Source organism: Mirounga angustirostris, unplaced genomic scaffold, assembly GCF_029215605.1.
Source record: "Mirounga angustirostris isolate CCGP_5_RB_7025 unplaced genomic scaffold, mMirAng1.0.hap1 SCAF_4, whole genome shotgun sequence".
Lineage (NCBI taxonomy): Eukaryota > Metazoa > Chordata > Mammalia > Carnivora > Phocidae > Mirounga > Mirounga angustirostris.
Genome location: NW_026991712.1, coordinates 120186995 through 120209410, shown reverse-complemented (window position 1 = coordinate 120209410; position 22416 = coordinate 120186995). Strand labels below are relative to the sequence as shown.

At 38.8% G+C, this 22416-nt stretch overlaps 1 protein-coding gene and 1 non-coding gene across 12 annotated transcripts in view; one reads left to right on the top strand and one right to left on the bottom strand.

Annotated features, from left to right (window-relative positions):
• SSX2IP (SSX family member 2 interacting protein) overlaps positions 1-22416 on the bottom strand; it is a 41373-nt gene that overhangs the window by 6678 nt on the left and 12279 nt on the right. For 3 of the 11 annotated variants that reach the window (XM_064588915.1, XM_064588922.1, XM_064588916.1), the window contains exons 2-12: positions 15640-15771; positions 14367-14536; positions 13688-13900; positions 11269-11379; positions 9535-9670; positions 7657-7732; positions 7397-7586; positions 4141-4291; positions 1994-2130; positions 1495-1668; positions 1207-1251 (exon numbers count right to left, since the gene is read on the bottom strand). In XM_064588915.1, coding sequence (XP_064444985.1) covers positions 1207-1251; positions 1495-1668; positions 1994-2130; positions 4141-4291; positions 7397-7586; positions 7657-7732; positions 9535-9670; positions 11269-11379; positions 13688-13900; positions 14367-14536; positions 15640-15682 — 1446 coding nt within the window. In that variant the 5' untranslated portion in view covers positions 15683-15771. Of the gene's footprint in view, positions 1-1206; positions 1252-1494; positions 1669-1993; positions 2131-4140; positions 4292-7396; positions 7587-7656; positions 7733-9534; positions 9671-11268; positions 11380-13687; positions 13901-14366; positions 14537-15639; positions 15772-18916; positions 19056-22416 lie in introns of all 11 variants that reach the window. The other 8 variants (XM_064588917.1, XM_064588918.1, XM_064588920.1 and 5 more) reach the window with 8 other exon arrangements.
• LOC123860620 (U6 spliceosomal RNA) lies at positions 16383-16488 on the top strand. The gene has a single exon (XR_006794747.1). It is a non-coding gene; the product is annotated as a U6 spliceosomal RNA (small nuclear RNA).

Below are 22416 nucleotides of genomic sequence, written 5' to 3'. Positions count from 1 at the left end.
AGGAAATCATAAAGGAGCTACAAAGAAAAGTCAAAGGATTCACTACACAGGGATATATGAAAGATTCTCTCCCAGATGGCAGATTCTTAGTAACAGACTATTTCCTAGGTGGCCAAATGTGTTACTAGGTTAGAGAATGAATAACATTTACAGAATCATGATGATATCAGTGTTCTTTCAAATGTTAAGTCTCAATCTTGCACAAAGTACTTACAACTGGATTACCTTACAGGCTAACACTTGACAATGAAAAAGAAAAGCAGAGACAAAAACTGCGAAGTAGAGGGACAAGAGAAAGGCAACAAGGGTGAACCCAAGAATGTCTTCATCTTTCATTGTGGGGACAAACTGATACTGTCTCAAGGGGAGCAGACATGGAATGGAAGCATTAAACATTCTATTTAAAGAAAAAAAAAAGTCAACCAGAAGAAACCATTTTTAAAAAGTTAGTTTAAAAAAGTAACAATATAGGGGCGCCTGGGTGGCTCAGTTGGTTAAGCGACTGCCTTCGGCTCAGGTCATGATCCTGGAGTCCCGGGATCGAGTCCCGCATCAGGCTCCCTGCTCGGTGAGGAGCCTGCTTCTCCCTCTAACCCTCCCCCCTCTCATGTACTCTCTCTCTCTCTCATTCTCGCTCTCTCAAATAAATAAATCTTTAAAAAAAAAAAAAGTAACAATATAATGAAGAAGTCACGTATGTAGGTGAGAAATAGTGTAGATGAGAGGTAGGATAAGGATAGGAAATTTTTTATCTTTCACAGCAGGGGAATCAACAGACTTATCAAGGAAAAAAGGCTGAAGTACATTAAAGTTAAAAACATACTTCCCAGAAGAATTATAAACTTAGTGGTTACCTCGAAGGAACCAAACTGTGGAGATAAGAATGGGTGGTTATTTTTTCACTTCTGGCTTTTTGTGCGGGTTTTTATTTTTGAAAACATGTTCACACATTACTTCTATAATTTTTGAAAGGAAAACATGTAGGTTAATACATCGTTAAGTAAAAAAGCGAGCTGTGGAAGGTGTTTGCACACATCGCTGGGTGGTGATGGGAGAACTTCGGTTCTGTACTCCCCCTCCCTCCCGCCCTCCTTTTTAAACAACAAACAGGCTCTCGGTTGCACGGTCTTTTGACCCTGCACCTACTGACAGTGGACAGGTCACAAATGTCCAAGAAAGATCTCCTGTGGGAAGCTGAACACTTACCAGTAGAAAGCCAACCCAGAGGGGATAATGGAGGCTTACGGTTTTCTAAAAAAAAAAAAAAGTTTCAACTCCCAAATCTGGTAAAGGCAGAACGATACCCTTTCTAAAGTAGTTCACGTGCTTCCAATCCCTTCCAGTTCACGTTATTTGTAAGATCACTGGTAAACTACTTGACAAAAAACCAAACTGGACAGCAAGGAAACAATGAAAGGCAGAACTTGGATGCATTCCGCTGGGCCTCCCAGAACTTTCAAAAGCTCTGCAAGGAAAGCCACTCGTTGAAAATACCTCCAATCCTAGGCGAATAGCCGCGTCTGTAAAGCTTCGTCTTTCCTTCTCAAAATTCTTTTTTTGCTCTTTAAACAGGGACCACTCTTCCTTGAGGCGCTCCTTTTCCTCCAGCAAGTAACAGTCTCGGAGCAGTGAGGTGGTATCATCATCACATGCAGTAGCCAGCTGCTGCTATTAAATTTTAAAACATAGTAAGTTCCAGAGGGTCCCTGCAATGCTCCCAGTTAAAATTAAAGCAAAGGAAGCAGGGTCAAACTTTAGGGGAAGGACAGAAACGATGGAAAACCAGAAAGTCAACGGAGGATTCTCGTTTTGCAGCTGGCGAAGCCCCGCCTGAGGAATGGCCTGCGTTCTACCTGTTAGCAAGCGAAGAACTTAGAGCAGAGAAATGACAAACACTACAGATCTTCTGAAAAACGGGAATAAAAATCTAGTAAGGTGTAAAATCCTGGCCATTCTCATGGGAAAACAGCTTGAAAAGGCAACTCACATTTACCTGTAAAAGCTGCTGCTGAGTTTTAATCATTTCTTTACACTGCTGAATTTCTAACTCGAGTTTTTCAGTTTCTTGTTCGTGGTCTTGTCGTGAGATTACGTCTTCATCATTAAAACCTTCTAGGTGTACCTTTGAAACTAACATAAAACCAGTCATTTGACATAGGCTTTACACCACTCAGTTTATGGTGTTTTTTTGAACTATATTTAAAAATCAAGGCTCTCAGAATTTCTTTCTGGAATCTCATAGGTTTTCTAAAAGGTACTTATTCCCTTTGCCCTTTAAAAATTTCATAAGCTATAATAATACAACTATATTTATAGTATTTTAGCACTATGAAAAAAAAATTTTTTTTTAGCACTATGAAAAAATTTAAAAAGCAAAGCAACTTATTATAAGGGATTCATGACAACTACAAATTCGTACTATTTTTGGACTAAAATGATATCTTTACTAATAGCTCTACTATGAACATTTAATTTGAAATCCGTATTTATTCAAGACTATGTCCTAATTAAAAATGGACAACCTATAAGCATCTGCCTTTGGCTCAGGTCATGATCCCAGAGTCCAGGGATCGAGCCCCGCACTGGGCTCCCTGCTCAGTGGGAAGCCTGCTTCTCCCTCTGCCCCTCACCCTGCTCGTGCTCTCTCTCTCACTTGCTCACTCACTCTCTCAAATAAATTTAAAAAATCTTTAAAAAAATGGACAACCTATATTCACAAAAGAGAAAAATAATTAACAAATCCATAAACTACTTTTGACTCTTCTTCAAAGATCAATGCAGTGCTACAAATCTTGCAAATTCCTATTTAACAAACAGGAAGTCCAAACATACTTGCCATTTACTAAGAGATGGCAACTGAAATCAATAAAATCTCATGTAAATTAATTTTAGTACAAAATTTTGCTGATTACCCTTTACTACTAAAGACAACTGACAGTTATCTTGTGACTTTTGACATTCAGAATAAATTTTCTTTCAACAGACTTCATTTACCGAGCAGAAACCTTAATTTTCTTGATTTAAAAGAATGCAAACTTTAACGAATATAAAATATTAAGAACACATTCATCAGTGTAGATCTATACTATCTACAGTGACAGGAAATGGTGTCTAAAATAACACAGTTAAATGAAAAAAGCAGTGTAGTAAAAATATGTAATACTCAATTTTTGTTTTTATATATTTTTTAAAGATTTTATTTATTTGAGAGAGCGAGCGAGCAAGCATGAGCAGGGGGAGGGGCAGAGGGAGAGGAAGAGAGAGAGAATCTCAAGCAGACTCTCCACTGAGTGCAGAGCTCCACATGGGGCTCAATCCCATGACCCTGAGATCATGACCTAAGCCGAAACCAAGAGTCAGACGTTTGACTGAGCCACCGAGGCACCCCAGTTTTTTATATATTTTTAAATAAATATTTTGTGGGCGCCTGGGTGGCTCAGTCAGTTGAGCTTCTGCCTTTGGCTCAGGTCATGATCCCAGGCTTCTGGGATCAAGTCCCACATTGAGCTCCTGGCTCAGCGGGGAGTCTGCTTTCTCCTTCTCCCTCTGCTTGCTGCTCCCCCTGCCTGTGCTCTCTCTCTGTCAAATGAATAAATAAAATCTTTAAAAAATGGATATTTTGTAAAGGCCTACAGAAAAAATCTAGAAAGATAAGCACCAAACTGTTAAGTGTCATGTATAGGGAACAAAAACCTGAATATTCTACTTCATATACTTCCTAATTGATATTTTATATTAAACATCTATTATTTTGAAAATAATTTAAAAATAAATTAGGAACCAGGAGTATGCAAGTACCTAGGAATGATAAGGAACAGGTTCATATTTATACCATATCACGATTAATAATTCTTAATTCCCAAGATCAGTAAGAGACTCAGTTCACTTTATTCAACTGTACACTGCACTCAGAATAGATGGAGATACGTCATATCCTGTTTTCAGAGAAAGATTCACGGAGGGGCAAAGTATTTCCCAGTGAGGTTCAAACCTCACCTCCAGAAGTAGACAGAAGCTTGATTATCAAACCACCAAATTGAGCTCAAGTACTTCAGGATCTGACCCCCTAACGTGACTCTCCAAGTGACTGAAATTAAGAGCTGAGTGTCACAACTCACTCTGCACGCAGTGAGAAGTTACCTTGGTTATCAAGTTTCTCTACATGACTTTTCAAAATCCTCCACTGTTTTCTGATGCTGTTGGTAAGCTGCTCTCTCACAGTCTCACAGGAAAGGTCCCACATACTCTCCCTACTCAGTTCCCCAGCATCTTCTTCAGCATCCGAGATAACCTACAAGCAAGAAAGATGAAAAGGAAAGACCAGTATCTTAAAATGGCTCTAGATACTCAGGCAATAGTAATTAAACTGATCATCAGAGATACCTATCAAAAGCATTTCTGTGCTGTATCTTATGCAAAAATGACCTAATAATAGAAACAGAAATTCTCCAACTCAAGTCTCTTCAAATGTAATTTGAATCCAAATACGGTTAGTGACAAGAGTCACGAAGCTGTGTGAGGAAGAGTTATTCACTACTTGTCCTGTATTGTGTTAGAGCTCTCACAAGCTAATTAATCCTCAAATCATGTTACAATGTGGGGAAAATGATGCTTAGAGAAGTAGAGATACTGCCCACTATCATACAGCCAAGAGGTAGAACTGAGATCTGAAGTTAGATCAACTTATCTCTAATCCTAGGCTGTTTAAATAAATAAACCAGTGAGATTATCTACAAAGTAAGCAACTGTGAATCCTATTTTTCTCATGTAATTTTAAAAAATAAAACTAGAGATTTTTTTTTTTTTACTCTACCAAGACATTAAATCATAGGAAAATACAGAAAACCACTGACACAGAATCACACAGAATCAAAGCAGGATAAAGAACATAGGGAAACAGTACTAATATATATTATGTCAAAATAATCTGCAGCTACATAGATAATGTGTGTGTGTGTATGTGTATATGTATGTGTGTGTGTGTGTGTATATATATGTATATATGTATATATCTGCATAATAATCTGCTAAGTCCTAAATTTGTTGTTAACATCCAGGAAAGTGATATACTTCCAGAGATATACCTCCCTAATATGAACAATAAAATATCTTGCTGGGGAAAAAAAGAAAACCTATCGAAGATGAAAGAAACGCCGATCAGACTGTTCCCACAGGCAGGTGCAGCAGGAATGAGGGAGTGACTCAGCCGGGAGAGCTGTATCAATAGCCCCAGGTCAGCAAAGGCTGCCAGAAGTCAAGCTCTCCCATGGGAAGCAGGTTGGGGAAAGGCCCAGCACGGAGCTCACTGTGACTCTGATTCTTGCCAATCAAGCCTCTGGAGCTACTTGCCAGTAATTCTTCCAAGGAGCTACAACCTGCCAGAATACTATAAATCCATTATTTTAAAAATGAACAATAATTGCTTCACACTGTCCAGACTGAAACTCTGAAACCACAAAATGAAAATAAAAAATTAACTTGAATTTTGGGTATATGTTTTGGCTATACTTAAGCACAATAACAAATTAATGAAACCTCAAGGCTACCTAGGCATTCTAAGGTTCATCTTATCCTCTTGCTATAATGCTCCAAAATCCTTAAAAGAAAGGAAGGACTGAATTAAATTGTAAGAGAAAAAAATTCTAGAAAAACAGATCTTTTAAAAGCAAGAAATATACTTGAGAGTATTGCTTCTCCAAAGGTAAACAGCTGAATTTTTAAGAACCATACAGAATACTACCCTGGCTGCAGTGGCGAGGAGAGAGGGTCCTTGACTTACTACTGACTTGTGCTGCACACGGGCTGGGGATGTTAGTAAAGGCAGGGCCAAAAACTGAACGCGCTGCGGGAGTAACGGAAACCGCTCACTCTGGAGAGGTATTTGTGCATGTGCACAACAAAAAGTGACAGACTTTGAGAGAAAAGGCGGAGGTCAAGCAGGTCCCGAACTGGGGAGTTTAAAAGAACTTCAGGTAATGCTTTTTTAAAAAAAGAAAGAAAAAAGAGCTGGAAGGTGGGATGGGCTTAACAGTTAGACTGACCATAAGGTAAATAATCCCCTCACATAGGTTTAAAAAACAAGTTCTGATGACTTGCTGATAATTAGCATTTCCCATCAATGTTATTTTCAGATTTTAGTCACTTGCCTGAATCCAGAATTTAAACATGGAAAGCAATTAAGTTAAAAGAAATTTTCACCATATGGGACTTGTTTTTTCCCGACCTCTGCACGTATTACTCCCCTTGTGTCACATGCTTCTACCCCCAAAACACCCACTTTATTTTTAAAGAACCAACTCAAATATCCCTTTCTCCGTGAGGCCCTCTTGATTGCCACAATTCCTTTGTTCAGCACGTTTGTACCACCCTATTACCGCTAAGATATGTAACAATTACTTTTGCACATGCCCCATCTCCCCAAAAGAGCTTCCTGAAGGATGCAATGGACTGAATGTTCATGTTCCCTCGAATTCATGGTGAAATCCTAACGCCCAATGTGCGGGTATTCAGAGCCACGTGGGGCCTCTGGGAAGTGAGGAGGTCATGAAAAGTAGAGTCCTCGTGAATGGGACGAGTGCCCCTAAAAAGGGACTCAGGTGAGCTCTCCTCCTCTTTCCGGCATGGCAGGGTGAGGGTGCAAGGAGCCGGCAATGTGCAACCAGGAAGACACAGTCTGCCCAGACACTGACCCTACTGGCAGCCAGAGTTTGAACCTCCCAGTGCCAGAACTATAAAAAATAAATTTCTGTTGTTCTTAACCACCTAGTCTATGGTAGTTTGTCATAACAGCCCCAACTGAGACAAAGGAAGAAGTCAAAATCCTTTTAGCTTTTTCTTTCCAGGGACCAGAACATAATGTACATTCTGCAAATTTCTGGACTGAATGATGAGTTGGTTCCCAAAGTTAATAAACATTTCACTCTGAAAGTAAAGCCTGCTTAAGTACACAATACCTAAACTATTTAGAGGATACTCAGCACAGTTAAAAACATGAACACTGGGGTGAGACAGACTTGGATTTAAATCCTAGTTCTGCCACGTGTGATACTAAGGCCAATGGGACGAGTGTGCCTCAGTTTCCTCAGCTATAAATGGGGATAATTATGGTATGAAAAGCATCAGATAAGAAGAATGAAATGAGACCGTGCTCTTAAAGTGCTTATCACAGTGTGTGGCACAGAGTAAGTCCTTGGAAAGTCACCTCCATCATCTCCCAGGCCATGTCTAGAAACATACAGGGACATTTTGTTGTTGTCGTCACAGTGCCTGGGGGCAGTACAGCAGTGAGCATCCTGTCCAAAATGCCAAGGGTGTCCCCACTGGGAATACCTAGCTAATGTCTGAATTGTTTGACTTAGCAATCCGAAACTGTATTAGAGAGGAAAGAGCCACTTACAGTTCCTGTACTATCATCTGCTCTTTCTCTAGGTTTCTGCTTTTGGGGAGAAAGAAGAGAAATCATTTCCTTTTTCATTTGCTGAAGAACCTTCTTAAGTTCAGCATTTTCCATTAGGATTTGTTTCTGACGATATTCATAATCATTCAAGAGAATTTTATACATTTCATCTTCATTCCTGAGAAAGAAACTGTCAGTATGAAAATGCAGTTACAGAAAGAAAATGCTGATGAAATGGGTCAATTTAAATTGGACCTTACCTGGCCTCAGTTTTACCCGTCCTCCAGGAGCCTCTTTTTCCATCGGCTCTCCCCACATAATTTAAAACTTCCATAGCTACAAACATGAACATGCAAAACAAAACCAATTCTTACCATACATATGTTTAAGTGTATAAAACCCTAACACACTCTATACACACTGGAGACATAAGTCAACCTGGTATAGATTAGGATTTGGGCTCAAACAGCCCAGATTTCAAGCTCCAGTTCTGCATCACTGATAAGCCCTGAGACCTTAACCAGTTATTTAACTACTAAAGTATTGATGAAGAAACAAAACAGAGGGAATGATGAAAGTATCTACCCAAAAGTTGTTGTGAACAGTAAAAGAAGTTGTTAAAACAGTTAAAGTACTTGTAAATATTATTTTATTATCATTATTAACTTTATCATTGGGGCTGGCAAACTCCAGCCTGCAGGCCAGCTGCCAGATTTTCTAAATAAAGTTTTATTAGAACACTGCCACACCATTTGTTTATATAGTTTCATGCTACAAGTGCAGGGATGGAAAGTTGTGACCAAAGACTACAGACCCCACAAACCTGAACATATTTACTATTAGAAGCTTTACAGAAAAAGCCTGCCAAGCCCTGTGTTGTCATCATCATCAAAGGAGTCAAGGCCCCTGTGTATTAATTTCTCTTCTGTCCCAGGGGGATGGATGCAGTTGGCATTAGAAGGAAGTAAGATGACACTAAGTTACTGTAATTTTAGACTTGATGAAATCATTATGAGCCTGTCACTTCCAGTTAGGTATGGACTAGGAAACAGCCAGACTCCCATAAAATAAGGGCTCTGTTACCAGAGTTCCATCTTTAATAAACTTCTCTAATTAGGTGTTACATTTTATACTTCCAGCATTTCATCCTGCTCTGTATATAATTCATGAATGAACACGAGGTTAACCAATGAAATTTAAATTTGATTACCTACAGATTTTCCAACCTTGTCTTAATTGCTTACTACACTTTCATTTTTCAGGAATTTTTAAAAGAAGATAGCTGACTAACTGCAAGAGCTCTGCTGTACAGATGAGCAGTGAGGCAGCCAACACCGAGCGGCCTGCTGACAGCCTGCGACGTGGGCTCAGCAGTTGTGTCAGCAAGTCCGACCAAGCTCAGCTTCGGAAACCGCAGCTCGGGGCATTACCGTACAAGGCAGTTAGGGTCCACCTGGAAACCACTGTTCGATAAATCAGTGCATAGATTTCCTGTGCCGCATTTTCCCAGGCCAGCAAAACTGTATCTGCGTGGCCCTGGTCGTGTGTGTGTGTGTTTCTACTTTTTCATCTACGTGATTTCCCTGAAATTATGGACATACTTGGATGAAATTGCCAAATGATTTTCAAAAGAATGACACAAGAAAAAAGTACACCTTATGAACAAACATAAGCATAACATTCACAGTCCATCTTTCAGACTGGTTGCCTCAAAAATGCACAGCCACACTTATTAGAAGGAACTGATGTAAATGATTTGGTCAGATGAATAATTTTATGAAGTCAATTCTAAAATCACACTTGTTTTGATACTCAGAAACTCATCGTGATTTTTCATATGATCAGTTCTTGGCTATGGAAGATCAGAATATCCCCTGGCTTAGTTTTTCCTCTGTGGAAGTACAACAGTCATATTAAAAAGTAATGTAACTCTTACATGCAACAAAGGAAGCGAAATTATTATTTTTCACTAATGAGTTATCTCGATTTCTAGTTTATATGGATACACACCATCCACAAACAATTGCATAAAGCATAAAAATACTTCATGAGGTATTCTGCTCCAACTACTGACATTTATTTCTTAGCATATTAGCTTATTTGTTTATTTTCCTCTATCTTAACCAGTTGTTTCTTACCTATTTTTTTATCCTTCTTGTTCATAACAAGTTGATGTAGACGTTCCTTTAATTTATTATATTCACGTTCTTTTCTCTTCATATCATGATTATATTGAGTAGCTCGACTTGCAATGATATTTTGTAATTTTTGTACCTGAAAAAAGCATTTTCCATCAAATGAATCCCTTTATGATTGATAACCCCAGTTAAAATTTGTAAATTCAAAAAAGAAAAGAAGTATTAGCATTCACCTCCTCATAAAATAGTTTATTTTAGGATTATTCTTCCTTCTCAATAACCACTGGAAATCACTTTTTAAAGTATCATTAAGTGAATCACAAAGTTTTTATTTTTTAATTCTGAAATTTCTAGAGCCAACTTCCTAAATTATTTTTCTACCACTTTTATGCTACATATAGACGCTGATCACTTAGAAACCAGAAACTTGTGCAGAAGTATTAAAGTGATTCAAGCTCCGTCTGAAACAAGAATTAATCTGATCACCTCTAGTGACTTCCTTACACTACCGACTTGAATAACTTTATTCCTTATCAATCTGCGACAAATTAGCCACAGTACGTCACAGCACATTCACAGGTTTGCTTTTATCTGATCATAAACAGTTCTCAAATTAGAGTAAGTCCACACAGCAGACAGAATCCGACTCAAATATTTGCTGAGTACCTACCATACGTCAGGCCCTACAGCTCAAGGTTTAGATCCACTGTGGCTTCTCAGGCAGCCCTTGACAGGAAGTGTGTTCTAGTCTATACAAACATTTCTAATCTCTGCTGGAGATGACCATGTTTAACTTAATTCTTACTAAAGATTAACTATATTCAAATCACTTAGGTGTAATCTGCAGATCATGTCAAAATTTTCTGCGAAATAACTCAAGGAAATGCATAAGCAACCTTGCAGTTTAATTAAGATATTTCAGTATCCACTAACTACATTACTAAATAGTCAAAATATGACAAAACAATCTGTCTAAATCACTATAAAATCATTAAAGAAATAAGCTCCCCTAAAAGTCCTTAATTATAGTTCAAAAAACACATATATACACTGAACATAAATATATTTTTATTGGTTATCACATGGTCAGGGATCAAACTGCAGAGCAGTAAGAACATAATGGTTTCTCCTTACAGAAATTAAAAAATCGTAATTTCAAACACATTAACTCTATAGATCCAACACATTAACTCTATAGATCCAAATACTAACTAGCCATTGTAGCAGAAATGAGATTAAAATTATGATGTCTTTAATAATCAGAAATAAGATTTTTAAATGTGAATTGCTTTTTTTTCCCCTAAACAATAACTCTTGTATCCATTTAGTCAAGTAATTAATTGCTTGATGGGATGAACAATGTCAGTATTTAATACAGAGAAAGAAGAGGCATGCCAGATTTAAGTATAGGTGTGGCAGAGAATAAAAGATCTGCATTTAAAGCACCCTTGTGCCTGAGAAAAAGTGACAATGCACTGGAGTCCAGGACAGACAGTAGAGGACACCGGCTGTCACAAGCTATGGACCAATATACTAAGCCCCATGAATCCACCTGGGGCAAGGGGTGCCAGGGAGAGCTCCTGATCTCAGTTAAATATGCTGCAATGCTGTACACAGAGGTCCACCATACCAGTTTGACAAAGGATGAATTAATGTTCTTGTTTTAAAGTGGGATACGGTCACATCAAACAAAAAATTTTATTTAAACTTCATCTTCAATAACTGATAACCCACCTCATCTTTTTCATTTTTCAGTAGCTGATGCAAATTCCGGTTCTTGCACTGTAACTGTCTGTCTCTTTCCTGAAGCCCAATCATTTCTCTCCTGGAGGTTTCCAGTTGTTCCTAGAACATCCACATGCAACTGTGATTAAAATTAACACAGGACTCGGAGCAAATGAATTCTTCAAAGATTAGTAAAAACAACATACACATACTAGGGTTTCTTAGCTAAAACTGCAGTTTAATGGCACACAAAATGTTTACTTAAAACAATTATTATAAGACAATACTATAAACTTATAAATTTATTTAAGTTTAAATATAACATTTTAATTTATTAAAATACCAACATTTTTATGTTTACGCAAATGGGTTTCAAAGTGGAGCCCTAGAAAGGCTCTTCACTTATTCCAGTGATGCTTCCACTGGACACTTTTTAAATTTCCTTTTAGGAGTTTTTAACACTTCTATGGTACTCTCTTTGAGAAAGAACCAAAGTGATACGGAGCTAAGTCTAAAGCAGATGTGTGACCAAGCAGAGCAGCAACCCTTTAGGTCAGAAAGGGTGGGACTCCAGCACGACCCTCGTTCTCCCTTCCAAGTGCTGAGCTCTGAAGATTTTTTCCCAGAGAGGAATAGCAGCATTGCTGGAATCAGTATGAGATACGATGTTCATTTTGAATACATTCCACACATTTTCTGAGGAAATGTGCCAAGTTCTGCATGAGGCCATTGGCATATTTTTAAAATCCTCTTATCTTTATAAAATATAAAAACCACTCAAGTTACACCATAACTGACCACAAATAACAACTTGGACAATCCCTGTAACAATGGACCTTAAGAAGATTTAGGAATTTAGAAAATTTAGGAATATACCTCGGATAACTCTAAAGGTGTCAGAATTTTTGGCACCCTCTTCTTCGGAGTGTTTGTGACTTCCTATCATGCCAGACCATTTGGAATGACTGAACTTAAAGGCACTGGACCAGTTGCTATGTCCCATATATGTCAAATCAGATTCACTTTGAGTGATGATCAACACTTTACTTGAACTCCCCATCAGCCCTGCAAATCTATACACCCCCCTCCTACATCACTCATCTCATACCATCATCCCCTGTAAACTTGAGACCGAGACCAGGTCGGTCTCTTAAATTCATGACTCTCTTATTCCCCAAATTCAATTTTTCATAAAATTCTACCCATTTTACCTCCCAAGTTTGCTTCCTATTTCACTTTTTCTATCTCCACTAGCACGACCTTAGTTCAAATCCAAAATCTCTCTGGCTTTGGCAGCTGCTAAGGCCTCCTAACAGCTGTCCTTTCTACCAAGCCTTCTGGGCTCCCCGCCTCCGTCCCAAATACAAATCTGTACCTTCCCCATAGTTTCTCCACCCTACTGCCAGGTTGATGTTTACATGACGCCCATGATGCCTTCCTCTCGCTTACATTCCTTGGTGCCTTTGTGTGTCTGCACAATGCCTCTCACATCCTCGGACCCCTGGGGCCCAGCCTCACCTCTATCGCTCTTCATCATCATCATTCATTTCAGCCCCTACAGAGCGACTGACTATTTTCTGGAAGTCAAATGCTCTCTCATATCTCTATGCTTTAAACAGGTTATATACCCTCTGCCTAGAATGTCTTTTCCAAACATTAGCAAATTTCTATTTACTCCTCAGATCTGAGATCAAGTGTTAACTCTCTGTGAAGCCTCCTCTTACCTCCCACACCAAGAACAACTAACGAAGCAAGTAATTATGGTTCAATGTATCTCCTTCCACTAGACTACAATCTTGAGAGCCGGGACTGGGGTTCAGTCCTCCGTGAAACCCAGTGCACCTGGCACAAAAATACTTAATAAATTTTGCTCAATGAATTGAATGAATCATATACTAGATCTAGAAGCTCTTCAAGGACAGATCGGCAACTTTTGCCACTGAACACACATTTCTGTCCAGAGAAAAATACCGGATTTTGGCCTAGGTCAAACCTGAATTAGAAGATTTCCTGGAAAACATTCTACACTCTGGGCTGTCCTAATAAGCAACCACACTTTGGAAGGAAAGGCTAAACAGGCCTGGATTACCAATATCATTCAACCAAGGTTACCCACATACAAAAAGTTTTAATGCAGAACTGCGGCCTTCAGGGGCTTACAACTCTGAATCAGTCTAACTCATAAGACCCTCCATAGGTCTCTCTGATTAAGATTAAAGTATCATCCACAACTCACAGCCTTTTTATAACTTGGAGGCAACTACCCCTCCAGCCCACCACAGTTACCCCCTCAGGAATAACCTCTATCCTTTAGGCATTGTAGGATGTATAAAAACCTAAAAATATTAAAGAGAAAACACTGTTATCACTTGGCTTAGCTTATGAGACAGTTAGCTTACTGAAATACAGGTCGACATGCAATTTCTACCTTAAGTTTTGCATAGCAGTTCTGTAGATGGTCCATATCACTTCCCAGTTTCAGATTCTGTGTTTCTACATTTTCCTGAGCTAGAAGATTCTTCCGCTGAAGTACAAGTAGCTCATTCATACAATTTAAAACAGCAACTATATTTAATTCTCTCTTTGTGTCTTTACCTTTGGATTCTTCATACAATGAAGGAAAACCGAAAGTAGTCAATTCCTGGTAGGAGAAAATGTTTTCCTCAAAGTTGGTTACCAGATGACTTAGTATAGAAACAAAAGATAGAAATCTTTTCTCAGAAATAATGAACACTATCCTGAGTTAAGAAAATTGTAAATATCCCAAAGGACAAAGAACTGAGAGAACTGGGCTCTTTTTAGCCTCTGCTCTACAAGTGCCTGTGTCCTGGGGCCAGGCACTTAGTACATCAGTAAAATAAGGGAGAGACTCCTGGTGGAGAAGTCCCTAGAGTGATGTGGAGGCCAACCTGCTCCTGACAAACACATTTACCATGTATCCAGACTAAATAATCACCACGGTTCTTTGCCTATCTAGTTATGTTACATAACAGGCCAATACATAACAACATATGTGTGCTTGACAAGTATTTTTCTCGTAACTTTGATATGTGCTATTATATAACATGATTTATGCTACTGCTTCTCACACAAAAAAATTTTTTTACCTGATCAAGGTATGAAATACTTTGTTCAATATTCTCTTCTGTGCAGAAGGCACTGAAAAAACTGTGCACATTTTTTGATAAAGGTATTGAAGAACATAGCACTTGCTGTGAGTATAAACTTGATGGAGACATCTTTGTTTCTGAGGTATATTGACAGATATTTTTGCTTTCTGAAAGAATAAAAGGCATTTACTCATACAATTTATAAAACATATGCAAAGCAAACTATCTCCATTACCAAAGATCTTGAATTATATAAATATTTTTAAGTATTTTCAAATTAAGACAAAGCTGTTTCTTGCATGAAAACTACATAAAGTTGACCCTTGAACAACACAGGGGTTAGGGGCACCGACTCCTCATGCATTGGAAAATCTGTGTATCGCTTTTTTTTTTTAAGATTTATTTGACAGAGAGAGAAAGCGCGTGCACAAGCAGGGGGAGGGGCAGAGCAAGAGGGAGAAGCAGGCTCCCCGTTGAGCAAGGAGCCCTATGCAGGGCTCCATCCCAGGACCCTGAGATCATGACCTGAGCCCAAGGCAGCCCCTTAACCGACTGAGCCACCCAGGCGCCCCCTTGCGTATCCCTTCTGACTTCCACAAAACTTAACTACTAATAGCCTACTGATGACCAGAAGCCTTACCAGTAACAAACAGTTGATAAACACATATTCTGTATGTTATATGTATCACATTAGTATATTCTTACAATAAAGCAAGCTAGGGAGAAAATCATAAGAGAAAATACATTTACAGGACTGTACTACATTTATCGAAAAAAATCCGTGTATAAGTGGACCCACACAGTTCAAACCCATGTTATTCGAGTCAACTGTACTTTTTTTCAAAAAGATACAACTATAAAGTGCCCTTAGTAGGCATGTTAAGCTACAATATACTACCTTAACTTATAGTATTTCAGACTTATAAAAATAACAGACAAAAACCACCTGAGTCAAAGGTTATGGATTAAAGGAATAAATCGCAGCAACGTATTGATGTACCCAGTAAATTTATTTCAAATGCATAAACATTCCTCTCCAAAATAATAACAATCAAACCCATCATCTATCAAAGGCACTGGACCCCACTAATTATGGCACAATTCTTAGCTTTCCCAGATAAACTTTCTGAAAATAAAAATTAGATATTTTACAACTATTTATGTCTCTCTCTAGTCACATCTTCGATATTTGTGGTAATTATTTATAGTTTCATTTAAAAACTCCCCTTTACAATTACTGCTTTAGTCTACCCTTATTTTAGACCGTTACCTGAAGACAGATCTGGGTCTGTAACAGTCATCCACTCTCCCATAGCAGTCACCAGGGCCGGGCTACCTGAGGAACCAATTCAGCGGCTAAACATTTAGTCCAGCTGCTGTCACTCTTCTATGTAGGCATCTCCTTAAAAAAAGCAAATTGTAAAACAGTAACATTTAACTAAAAATATAAAAGCAAATATAAAATCCATGTGTAAAAAGAAGGATTTTGCATTATTTATTTCCATACACTCCCATACGGAACATGGTAGAGCTCAACAATAACCCTGTGCGTGTGTGCGTGCACACGCATGTGTTTAAGGATCAGGAGTAAAGGGTTAACAAGTTCTACCAAGGCAGTCACCTTATTTCATTTGCAAAGTACATGATACATGATTTGACTCACAATATAAATCTAAGGTACAGCATTGTACTAAGTAATAAAGATTTCTATATTAAATCCTCTAAAATAAAGTACGAAGTATTTATACAGATAAGAGGATGAAAAACTTCTTAGCTAACATTTTCATTTTTTGTTTTTACTAACTATATTAGCAAAAAGAAATTTTAATTACTCTTCCCAATGTTGGCACAGATGTAGAAAAAAGCATACTTCCATACACTGCTCTCCAGAAAGATCACATAAATTCATACTACCACCAGCAATTTGGCAATATGTATCACATCTTACAAATGAAATAAATTTTGACCCAGAAATACCACTTATAACATTTTATCCTAATAAAATAATGATTTGTGCTTGCTTTGGCAACACATAGAATAAAATTGGAACAACACAGAGAAGATTAGCATGGCCCTGTACAAGGATGACCTGCAAATTTGTGAAGCATTCCCTATTTTTGCATGGAATTTAAGAACCAAACAGATGAACATAGGGGGGAAAAAGAGAGGCAAACCATCAAACAGACTCTTAACTGTAGAGAACAAACTGAGAGTTGCTGGAGGAAGGTGGGGGGGGATGGGTTAAATGGATGATCGGTATTAAAGAGAGCACTTGTGATGAATCACTAAATTCTACACCTGAAATTAATATTGCACTGTATGTTAACTGGAATTTAAATAAAAACTTGGAAAAGAAAAAAATGATTTGTATAAAAATTCATCTACACATTGTTCTTGATAACATCAAAAAACTGGAAATAGCTTATATGCTCCACAGGAGACTGGTTAAATGACACATTTATACAACAGAACACCTTTAAACACAACCACATGGAATTAAGGTGGTTAACAAATACATATGAATGAAGGGGACTAAGTGTAAGAACCTTTCATGTAACTGTTTCACATACATTTTCAGCCTCCCATCATGTTTCCACTTTTTTATAGAGAAAATGGAAGAAATGAGTATTTCTCCAGCATAAAAAATTCAAATGAACTTATAAATGACAACTGGGAATTGATTTCAAGGTCAGGGATAGAAGGCGGAATGATGACTAGAGGCAAACTGGAGAACACATGCCACCGCTTTGGACACCTGCTTCTCAGCTACAATAAACTGCGGCCAAAAGAGAAAGCAGGTCGTGTGTTGCTATCTTTCCATCTTTCAAGGGATGTTGGAATTCTGGATTTTTATGTGAAATCTCGAAATGCGTAAACGTGAGAAGCTACTTAAAAAGATTATGCAAGGTATCCTGTGGGAAGGGGGCGTGGCTGGGAGGAGGATATGAGAGAGCCTTTTGCATCGTGATCTGAGAAAAGGCTGCACAAGCCACCAAGTTGTACACTTAAGATCCGGGCACTTGACGGGGTGTAAGTTACCCTTCTAACAACATTTTTTAAGAAGCCAAATCAAATGTGTCTTTAGGCCAGCTCTGGACTGTGAATCAGAGTTCACAACTCCTATTCTGAATATTTTAAGACTGTGGAGAAATAGGGACACCTGGGTGGCTCAGCTGGTTAAGCGTCTGCCTTCGGCTCAGGAGATGATCCCAAAGGTCCAGCACCTGCATCGCATCATCAGGCTCCCTGCTCGGTGGGGGAGTCGGCTTCTCCCTCTCCTCCCCCGCCACTCCCCACCCCCTCACTTATCCCCCACCTACCCCCGCTCCCGCTCATGCTCTCTCACTCACTCCCTCTCTCAAATAAATAATCTTTAAAAAAAAAGACTGTGGAGAAATATTCATAATGTAATACTGAAGTGAGATGAAAATTTTCATTCATTCAATATATTTTTAATTGTGCTATACATGCCAGGCACACTCTTCTAGGCACAAGGGAGGCCCTGCCCTCAAGTTCACATGCTAGTGGGGGTGGAAATAGATAACTAAGCAATAAATTAACATAACAGAGTGTGATGAGGACTATAAAGAAAACAAAACACAGTAACATGAGAGTACTGGTGCGAGGGTATCCAGATTCACCAAGGAAGGCTGCACTGGGACACTGAGACCTAAATGATATACAGTCAACCACAAGATGATCAGTGACCAGAGTAGCCCAGGCAGAGGAAACAGCAGGTACAAAGACCCAAGATGGAAACGAACTTGGTAAACATGAAAACCATGAAGAATCCCAGTACCTCTGAAGCACAGTACACAAGGAGAGAGGGTAGGAAGCTAGATTTTCTCTAAGTTGCAACGAAAAGCTATTGAAGGAGTTTAGGCAGGAAAGCCAACAGGATCTTCTTTAGGCTTTGAAAAAGATCCCTTCAGCTACTCTACGCTCTGTGAGTATATTAGAGGTGGGCGACAGTGGGAGGCTGGAAGATACCAGGCCACTGCAACTAGGCAAGACCAGTTCTACACTACAGCTAGAACAGCAGGAGTAGACACAGGTGGATAAATCAGGGCTGGGTTCTGGAGATAGAACCTTCAGGACTTGAAGATGGAATGAAATATGGGCAAAAGAGAAGTCAAGGATGATTCCTAGGCCATACAGCAGCCTACAATATCCTAATGCAAATGATGCTATGTGTTGTAGTACATGTTAGAGTGTCACAAACACACAGGGGGCTGCCAAGTCTGGCACGGAGTTTTGCTATTTTTCTACTCATGTGCCTTGCTAAGAGCAACTTGAACTATTCTGCACTTTCCCCTGTCCTTATATGGGTGCCTTCAGCAACAGGATGAGCAGGATAAAAGTTCAGTCTGCACCAAGACAAGACAATGATTTTACTTTTCGCTTCCAGAGATAGTAGCCATAAACAAAACAAGATCCAAGGGACAATAAACCCATCTACTCTAACCCAGCTCTGCTTTGGGTAAGTTACTTAACCCTTCCAAGCCCTGGTTTCCTCACTGGTAAACTGCCATAATAATGACTCTTACTTCACAGTTTCCCCAGAGGATTAAGTGAGATGATGCACATAAAGAAGTATTCAGCACACATGGCCTGGCATATGGGGCACACGGAATTAATATTAGTTGTCTTCATCATCGCCATCATCATCATTATCTGGATACAGATCTGTTTGGAATAAATGACAGGATTCCAAAACCTGTAACAAAAGGCACTGTTGCTCTTAATAAAAGTTGAACACCTTAGAAAATTGGGAGACAGATATCCTCATAAAAACACACTAGGCAGTGGGATTAATTCTTTGTAATTGTTAGGTTGAGGGGAGGGACAGGATCAGAAGAAAAAGGCACTTTTCCAAGCAAGCCCTTCTTGTTCCTGTTTTTTTAAAATAAGACACAACACTGCCTTAAGTGCCTTTCTCCTCATACAGAAAGATCAAACACCAAAATGTCTACTGTACATCCATTCTTTAAAGTTGTAATTTCAGTCAGTTATTCTTCCTCTGTGAATTTAGCTCTCCAGCATCTACGGGTTCAGACAGTGAATTGTTCCCTGCCCTGTTATTTAGAATAACAAAAAACAACCAACTGTGAAATATTTAGGTCTAGTTAAATGTTCACAATGAAAACCAAAACTCCACTTTGAAGCTCTACGAAACAAAGAAGTTACCAACAGAATATGATTTCACACAATCTCACAGTTTCTATGTATTCTCTTCTGTTCAATGATGCACCAAATTATACACTAGGAGGTTTGTGATAAGAGTTACCCAATCAGACTCTTAATCAATATACAAACCGAAACCAAGAGACTAATTTAAGCAAGTTATCCTATTCTAGCTCAACCACAGTCAAATTTCACTGTTGAAGGTTACAAACTATTTTATAAAGATATTATAAGAAATCAGTATTAATTTCAAAAGAAAAACGGTAACAGAAGAATCTCTGCTTCGCATAAACCTAATACCGTCACAAGTACATTTCAACTTGAAAGCTTCAAAAGCAGCCAAAAAGGACTCCATTAGAGCTGAGGGCTGGAGGGGCGCCTGGGTGGCTCAGTCGGTTAAAGCTGAGTGCTAGAGCACACAATGAAGTTCCATATTATAGATCAATCAAGTCAGAGCAAAGCATTAGATAGCAGACCATGAGCATCCATGACAAGTCATACAAGAACAAACTTGGTTATAACTAGCATTGTTATTACAGTTTCATTACAGAAGAAGAAAGGGAAGAAGCTGATAGTAAATCATGTTTTGGTTCAAGTAATCTGTAACCCCCATTTCTCTCTCTATGCCATTGGTTAGGGAAGCTGTCCAGATTCCGAGAGGACAAATTCATGAGTGAATTTTATGAGCAAAACTTGAAGATTAAACAATTTAGCCACCCTGCCAAGTCATTTCATTCATCTAAGATTGTTGAGGATTAACCCTGAAATAACTTAAAGTAAGAAAAAACATCTATAAAGTAACCCATAAGAATTCTTCCTCCTAATCTTTAAGTCAGAGAGACATGGTTTTATTCCTTCCTGGTGGATAACATGTATATAGGCACCTAATACACTTCCTTGATTCCAAGTATTTCTCAATGTACATTCCAGTAAGTCAGTCTACATAACAGAAAATCTTACTAATTGCAGTAACACTGCAATAATTTCAGTAAAAATGTCACCTTACTATTTCTGAGGAACTACTTTGGCTTCCCTAATATGTTGCCATATCTCAGATGTAAATAAGCAAGGGTACTGTGTGGTCTTTCCTGGGTAAAATGATTACACAGACCTTAAGAATTATCTAACAGCATGTTCTAGGTTAGAATCCTGACAGAAAATGGGGAACTAGTGAGACATTTGACCTTAATATAATTGTACCCTTTCTGAAATGAAGATTTTAATAAAGTTTCATAAGTCTATCATTCTTCATGTCAAAGCACTTTCTTTCATATATATTTACCTATATTATAGACAGAAAACTTGGGCTTAGGGGAGCTAACAGGATTGCCTGAGGCCACATTTCTAATTGGTTGTGAAGCCTGGACACAAATCTGTCTTCAAAAATGCTTTTTTCACTCCATCACCACGTAACCTTTCTACACTGTTCACACAAACCTCTATAGAGTTAAAAGGAGAATAAAAAAGATTTCCATCAAGTTTCTTTAAGAGAACGAGTCCCATAGTTCACCTGAAATCATTCCACTCAGAGCATACAATCAATCCTTAAAGGAACTTACCTACTACTTATATTGAGGCATACTTGTAAACTTCTCTGCTACGCCACAAACAACAGCTTTTTTCTCACTTAGAAACGCTTTGCTTTGAAAAGGTTTAAAAACAATTCTCAGAAATGAGATCAGTTCTATTGAAAGTTTAATGAGGGTGAAATAACTCATCTTACCATTTTAAGACAACATCAAAACTCAAAGTTTATAGATGTTCAGTAAAAACATTTGTGATTCAGGTTACTTACACCTGTTTTTCTTTTTTCCATCAGAAAAGTTCCTTGGCTGGTTATTGCTCTTCCTTTTATCCAAAAAACTCAAGGGGTCTTAAGGTCTCAATATACAATGATCACTTGTAAAATCTGGGGGGAAGGCAACCTCTAAGATGGCTCCCAATTATCCCTGTTACCTGGCGTACACACCTGTGGGTGCCTCTACTCCTTGGCTGTGGGCTGCATTTAGCGGCTAGCTTCTAAAAGTAGACTACAGCAAGAGGTAAAAGGGATTTCTCTTCCAAATTCAGGTGATTAAGAGGCGTGACTTCCGTTTGGGATCCCTTATCACTCACTGTCTCCCTGATCCCTGTCATGAGAGGCTGGTGTGGCAAGGTTAACTGATGTCTCCAGCCAACAGCCAGTGAGGCCCTGGTGGCTGCCCAGCGCCACAGGAGTGAGTTTAGAAGTATTCTCCCCCAGTCAAACCTTGATGACTACCACCTTGGCCAACACCTTGATCACCACCTAGTGAGAGATCCTGAGTCACAGGCACCCACACAAGCCGCACCCAGATGCCTGACTGACAGAAATTGGAAAATAAATGCTTGGTGTTTTAAGCTGCGAAGTTTTGGAGTAATTTGTTATGCAGCAATAGATAACTAATACAAGTTTTTAAAATATATATATATACACATTTCTGAGTCCCTTCCATAATTTACCTGTCTCTAGCTGAAACGTAACTAAAGTGACACCATACACTACAAGTGCAACAATCAGCTTTATGACAATATCACCCAGCGGTACAACTAATCACTCCGTATTACTACAGGGAGATGCCTCCCCCACTCGTTTATGAACTTCTACAGGAAGTTACGAGCTTTCCTACAGGGTAGGGATCTTTGTTGTATCAGTGCCTGAAACAAAGCAGATGCTCAGTAAATATTTATAAAATGAACTGCCTCCTGCACACGGCCCACCCACCTCTCCAGGCTGTGCTTTCCCCTTTCACCTAACTCAAAACTTAACGCTTCCCCAAGCCCAGAACAAGAATCACCATCAGCCCCTCCACACAGGCTCTCTCGGTTCTCTGTTTACGGATTT